The sequence below is a fragment of the Anopheles arabiensis genome, chromosome X (assembly GCF_016920715.1).
Source record: "Anopheles arabiensis isolate DONGOLA chromosome X, AaraD3, whole genome shotgun sequence".
Classification (NCBI taxonomy): Eukaryota; Metazoa; Arthropoda; class Insecta; order Diptera; family Culicidae; genus Anopheles; species Anopheles arabiensis.
This window is the reverse complement of record NC_053519.1, coordinates 5,423,172-5,429,675: the sequence shown is the minus strand read 5'-3', so window position 1 is coordinate 5,429,675 and position 6,504 is coordinate 5,423,172. Positions and strand designations below refer to the sequence as shown.

General features: G+C 48.0%; 1 protein-coding gene across 2 annotated transcripts; it reads right to left on the bottom strand.

Annotated features, from left to right (window-relative positions):
* Positions 1-1,958: 1,958 nt before the first annotated feature.
* Positions 1,959-5,692, bottom strand: LOC120906672 (SET and MYND domain-containing protein 4-like). Of its 2 annotated transcripts, XM_040318525.1 has the most exons (3): positions 5,098-5,692; positions 2,643-4,936; positions 1,959-2,566 (listed from the first exon to the last, which is right to left on the bottom strand). In XM_040318525.1, exons 2-3 carry the CDS (start codon positions 3,950-3,952, stop codon positions 2,275-2,277), a joined length of 1,602 nt encoding a protein of 533 aa, XP_040174459.1. In that variant the 5' UTR covers positions 3,953-4,936; positions 5,098-5,692; the 3' UTR covers positions 1,959-2,274. The 2 variants fall into 2 exon arrangements, with proteins under 2 accessions (XP_040174459.1, XP_040174458.1); XM_040318524.1 differs by having other exon boundaries at positions 2,643-5,692.
* Between the last annotated feature and the right edge of the window lie 812 nt (positions 5,693-6,504).

Sequence of the window (6,504 nt, the reverse complement as noted above, 5' to 3'; positions counted from 1 at the left end):
CAGCCCATGTTGGGATAGTGCACATAGCTTTTAATCACGTTAGAAAAACATCTGCAACATAATTACGATGTACGTATTTTATATCAAAGTCTGATTGGAATAATTTTCATTCCAATTAATCTAGTTGCAGGTTGATAGCAGGAACTATTGCTTCTACCGGACGCTACTCCATCAGACGACCTGCCTTCACCAATATGCCTTCAAACGATTAATCGTTGGATCGCACCGGAACTGTTCGCTTGCCTTAACTCTATCTAACACTTACTTTTACACTTTCGTTTCCGTGGAAATTGTCCTCATAAAATCGTCTTTTTCTGACGGCTTTTGAGCTTTATATGTTGCCATTCTATTGTAAAAAAAATGTTAGAAAAATGTTCCTCTCGATTGGGCATTAGAGTGCTTGTGGAAGTCACTTTAAGAAGAATCACATTGCAATTTTCAAAATATATGGACGCCCAATGTATGCATCGGTCGAAGGGACGTAATTGCTTTTTAAACTATTTCCACTCGCAAGTAATACCGTTTCCGGATGGTTCGGTATAACGTTAGCATACTGATTTCTTAGGTAAAGCTATGTCTCACACACGCTACTGTACAATGCGAATTAAAATAATTATCGACACCCGGACGTTTAACCTTAACGCTCTATTACCTGGCTAGAAAGTTCTTTGCAGTTTGTAAGTTTCAATAGAAAAAAAATTAATATCGTAAAACTAAGTTCAAAACAAGAAAACGCCACATTTCGCTTCAACTCCCTACCTAAACCTTGACGTTGTGCCATCATAACGAACATCTGCACGTGATGTAGATAAATCCTGTGCCTTACTGAGCTAAACTAAACATTCCGCTAGCAGCTTTGCGCGAGCAAAACGACGAAAAACGCACGTCGATGGGCTTTACAGCATTGATGTGCCAACAGTAGCGGGTTGCGTTTTTGCACGCTTTGCAAAAATAGTAACAAGAAGCAAAAAACAAAAAACAATCCACACTCCAAGCAAAAGCTGGCACAGAGGTGATTCACCCGCGAGCAGTTCACCGATCGTATCAACCGCTGTCGAGTGATTCTTCAACTCGCCAAACCACAAGGGGATATCGAGTGAGGTGCTTCCTATTCGTGTGCTTCAACAGCAGCAGCAGCAGCAGCAGCAGCACCAGGCTCTTGACATCTTTCGTTCGTCCTCTTCAGGACGCATGGACTTTTGAGCGTGTGTGTGTGTGTGTGGGAGTGTTTTAACTCGCAGGAAAGAACCACCAATTCAATCACACCTTTACACTTGGCGAGGACAACCTAAAATAAGGAAAAGAAAACAACAATAACTATTATTTCAAAGCGTCATAACCAATGCATGTGTGTGTGTGTGTTTTTATTTTCTCTTCTTCCTCTTCTGTGCCTTTAAAGAAAGTCCCGGGGAGGGAGAATGGTTCATCGAAATGATCCTCTTTGCAACGGGGAGAGCAAAATAAGGACACGCCACACGTTTCTTGACAAACCGTTCAAGTGTAACACTCAATACCACTGCGAATCCAGGCTCCAGTAGGAAGAGCTTGAAAGAGGCGAAGTACGTGGCTTACGGTACGGCACAGGGCACAATAGAGCAGACTCGATGGCACCAGACACTTGGGCGGCAGCGCGAAAAAAAGCCCTTTGGCTATTTGTTTTAAAAGCACTCTCGTAATTTACAGCGCTACTTTTGAGAAGCCAGATTAAGAGCTAAGACTGCGGCGCAATACCGTGATACTAAAGAAATACATTGACACACACACAAACTGGCAGTACTGTGTCATACAGTATTGACCTTGCTCAGTGTCCCATAGGATCCAAATAAGAGAATTTGTTGTTATAATCTTACAAACGGAAATGTGTTGTGTCTTTTTTTCTAATAGGATTTTTTAAATAAACTGCACAACGTGCTGAAGATAGCATCACAAGAGATGGAAGGCAAATAACAAATTGCAAATTGCAAAGATGAAGATGGTCGTCGAAAGTACGGGACCAATTTTATTCAACTACCCTCCTTACATGGCATTACAGCATTAGCTAAAAGTTCAGTGTATTCAGTTAGATTACAATTAGGTAAGTTGAGCAATTGGCTATCGGTTGAGCAATTGAGTTGCCGTTAACAACAAATTTAGCGATGCATCTATCCTCGAATCTTCGCATCGTAAGGCACCGTTGAAGGCAGCCCTCGTCATCGTCTCCTGCTGCGTCTTTAAGCTAGTAATAAGTTAAATGAATGTTCTCCTTCCCGCGTCCAACAATGTCCAATGTCCGGCTCAATTCAAAACTTCGCAGTACAGCAGCTGAAAGTAACGCTCCAGCTCGGCCAACTGCTGGTGCGACACCCTGCCATCGCCGACGCCTTCATTCACCTCCGCAAGCAGCTTGGCCATATAGTGGGTGGCTGTCGGCACGTCCCGGGTACGCAGGATTGTATCCACGCGCTTCGAATGGAACGGCTCGGCGGTCGGATAGTTGTTCTCGCACGCGCTGCAGTTGCAGGTGAAGCCGAAATCGCGCTGCAGACCCTCCCGGCGCTCGTCCCGACCGGTCTGCAAGTAGTCGTACCTGCACAGAAAAGGCGAAATTAGTACGGCACGGTGTGAATGTGTCCAATAAGGGGGGCGGGGGGGAGCACACTTACCCATAGTTGACGAACAGCTGGCCCCCGGCAGCGATCGGCTGGATCACGACCACGGCACAGCGGCCGTCGCGCAAATCGAAGCACTTCACGTTCGGCGCGCAGGAGTGGTTCAGCAGGCTGATCAGCGGGTAGCAGCGCAGCGCGAACGGCACCGCCCGGTACCGGCCCTCTTGCTCGTCGCGCCGCGTCAGCAGCGCACGGCGCGCGTTGCACTGCATCACCTTCAGGAAGTGGTAGCACATCTCGCCCACCCACTGGTACGGCACGCTGTCCGGGTCGTAGTTCGCGGTCAGCTCGGTTTTGCCCACCACATGGCAGTGCATTTCCCTCGCGAGCTGGGCGGCGCGCGCCTCCACCGGATCGTTCGAGGCTCGGGCGAGCGACGCCAGGATGTGCACCGCGCTGAACGCGGTATTCCGCCCGTCCACCCAGTCGAGCAGCAGCGGATTCACCTCGGTCTGGGAGAGCAAGTGTCTGCGCTGATTCAAGGAGCGCAGGTCGTACCGGTAGGCACCGATCGCCCAGGCGACGGCACGCCAGGCGAGCAGCACGAGCGGGTCGCCGGTCGTTTCGGCCAGATGGTGCACCAGCGCACACTCGAACCCATGGTACTGGGTGCGGGCTATGCTCAGGCAGGCCTTGGAGCAGTACATCGCCTTGGTGCAATGCTCGCACGGGATCAGCGTGAAGGGCGCTGGGCGCTGGCAATGGTCGCACCGGGCGTAGCAAAACTCGGGCTCCAGCACGGACGCGTACGGGTCGTCGATAATCACCACGTCGCCCACCTTCAGGGGCTTGTTGGTCTCCAGGTACCGGCCGTACCGGGGGTTCCGCCGCATCACCAGACAGTTGGCGACGCGCGGCGCATTCTCGTAGGCGGGGAAGCTCAGCTTGAGCGGGGCCGCCCCGTGCCGGCTCGAACCGGGCGTCGCGTCGTCGGTGACGCTTAGCAGCATGCGCCGGGCGCTCTGTTCCGCCTTGTCCAGCTTTCGCCGCAGCACCCCCGGGACGTCGGTGTCGCGCGCCAGCCGGATGTTCTGCAGACATTCGGCGTAGCGGTACAGCTTCACGCACACTTTCGACCGCTCCCAGTACGCCTGCGCCCGCTGCTGCGAGCCACTGGTCGAGTACGCGATGCTCCTGTTGTACAGCTTGACCGCATCCATGTAGCGCTTCACGTTATCGTAATGCATTGCGTTCCCTTCCACGCAAACTTCGGCCGCCTTCCGATTGTCCTTCCCGTCTACCAGCGTTCCCTCGGCACAGTGGGTCAGCCGCTGCGGGCCAGCGCGCAGGAAGTTGTCAGCCATGCTTCCGACACGGAAACTGCGACTCGCACAAATGGTTTTTGGTCTGCTTTTTGCTTTGGCAGCGCGATTCGGAAGCGTTTTTCCCTTGCAAAGTTCTCTACGTTTTCACACGGCAATGGCGTGCTCCCTCTGACGGGTCGTGCAGGTGAAAAAAAAATGGCCCCCAAGGTGTGCAAAATCAACCCCCTTTCTGTAAGCACTTGTGCAGCAGCAAATGGACGCCGCAAAAACAGGGACCTCACAAAAACCGATTGCTTCTATGCAAATGGCGCAGTTTAGTGGATTTGCGTAAGCCGATTAACTAATTCCTGAGCCGCAATGCGAAGGATCTACGATGCTCTCGCTATTCGCTCCACACAAAATTGCCACGTCACTCCAATAGTCACGATTTGCTTCTAACGTCTCTTCTCACTAGTCACCGTCGTCTTGGATAGCCAGTTTGCTAAATGGGAATGTCAAGAAGGGCTTCGAAGGGTTTGCTCCCTGCACCGCTAAACTTCAAACGTTTCTACAAGGCTCCATGATGCCAGTGGTAACAAAAGCTAACGCTAACGAGATGTTACAACGCATTCCAGCAGGTTGTAACACATGTTACATTCGATGCCTGTAAACGTGTGTAGTGACCTGGTCGATTTGTATCGAATTTTTGTGCCAGTTGTGTCATATAATCTACACACCAGTAGGGAAAACTATCACCAAGGATAACTCAACCAGCCGTTTCAGAAGCATAAAGCTCCTGGGAACGACCGAGAGATTGAGTTAAATCGGACGCAAATGGAATCACTAGCCGGCATAGAGCGGGCACATTTAAAGCACAAAACGGTAGTAAAATGAATTTCTGTGGAGCATTTCTGCATTGCACACTTGCAGCACGAGTGAGTGAAAGATGCTCGCTCCTACTCTGGCTCAATTGAGACGACTCCCTGTAGAATGAAGCTGCTCTGGGCTCCTGCTAGTCCTTGCTGTTTTGGAAATTTTCCCCTGCTGTACTAAAACAAATGGGCAAATCAGTCATAATGTAAGCGATGTGCTACGTACCTTAAATAGTTTATCATCAGCAAGCAAACTCCCGCAACTAGAAGATCACTACCGATGCTGTACATGCCCGGGATTCACCGGTTCCACCATGAGCAGCATGACCTTACCATTGAGCGGCCATTCCAACTGGATGTTTTATCGTTTTTGTAAGCGGGAAATCGTTCGCCATTTAACTAAGATTGTACACAACTTCCAGCCGGCTGTTGGACACTGTCTTTTGCAATCCTTTGCAACTAGAAAACATTCTGCTTTGCGTGGTTCTTTTTTGCTTCCCATCGTTTGATACACCAACTGTAGCATCGCTGTTAGGTGTTTTGGCTTATGCTTTTCGGAGAAAAATAATACGCACCATACATTGTTGGCTGTTATTTAGTCTATGTATTCATAATGCATTTTGTATGTTATAAACAAACACAAATGTTCCGGTCACATAAGGACAAGTGTAAACAAATCATCGTTCCCACTGTGCAGCGCCCACAAAGGAGAGCAGTTTGCGAGCTTGCTCGAGTCCGCAAAATGGACCCTTTTTTAGGCATCTACATCGGGCACTGCTTGTAACGAGTTGTTCGCACACAAGCAAGCATTAATATTCAATAAATACTTCTCTTAATGAGTAAAATCTCGTATTACAAGCAATATCATTTGTGTTCAGGATAAATTTTTCCGGCGCAGACCTGAAATTTAGATCACGATCGGTTTACATCGAGCAGTGCTGATGCAAAGAGAAGTGCTATAAACAGTAGAGCGTCGATTATCCGGGCAGCTCGGGACCGGACGGTTGCCGGTTAATCGATTTGCACGGATAATGGTCCAAGAAATGTCAAACGCATATAACCGTAGCAATAGACGATGCGCAGTCTCAGATTGCGCATATATTCGTTTTATCAAAACATAAGTCATTTCGCGTAGCCAACCCTGAGCTATAAACGTCATTTCCATACATTTTCAGATTGCGCCAAAATTGCGCATAAATTTTCAAGATTATAAGTCCGAGATATATATATATATATATTTTTTGACAGATAAATATATCAAAACGACCCGTTTGACAGATAAATATATGCGCAATCTGAGATTGCGCATCGTCTATTGCTACGGTAAAACATATGATACAGCCCATATAACCAAGATACCGAAAACGCCACCAATTTCTCGTACTAAAAATCCAGTTCCATCAAACAAAGCCAAAAAACTATCAGTTTGGTGGGTTAAGCCACACGGCCACAGAAGCAGCCACTTCAATGTTGTTGAAGTCAGTTTTTTATGAACGGATAATTTATTCGCTCAACGTGTTTCACCAGTGTTAAAATGTGATTTAATTAAGCATAGGAAGCAAGTAAACGTGTGTGTTTCAGTTGGTTTGTTGTGGAACATCCATGTGTAATATGTGTATGTGTGTTTGTTTACTTGCGAGTGGACTCTTTCATTTCGCTGGTCAGTGCATAGTTTATAGACTAATAATATTGCTGAAGTTGAAGTGCAGTGATGTAAGTGAATGAATGTAATCAATCGAG

Bases quoted from the DNA above. Each gene is read 5' to 3' on its own strand.
- LOC120906672 (XM_040318524.1), bottom strand. From the start codon at position 3,952: ATGGCTGACAACTTCCTGCGCGCTGGCCCGCAGCGGCTGACCCACTGT. The intron at 2,567-2,642 runs GTAAGTGTGCTC...TTTTCTGTGCAG, and splicing joins CAGCTGTTCGTCAACTATGG to GTACGACTACTTGCAGACCG.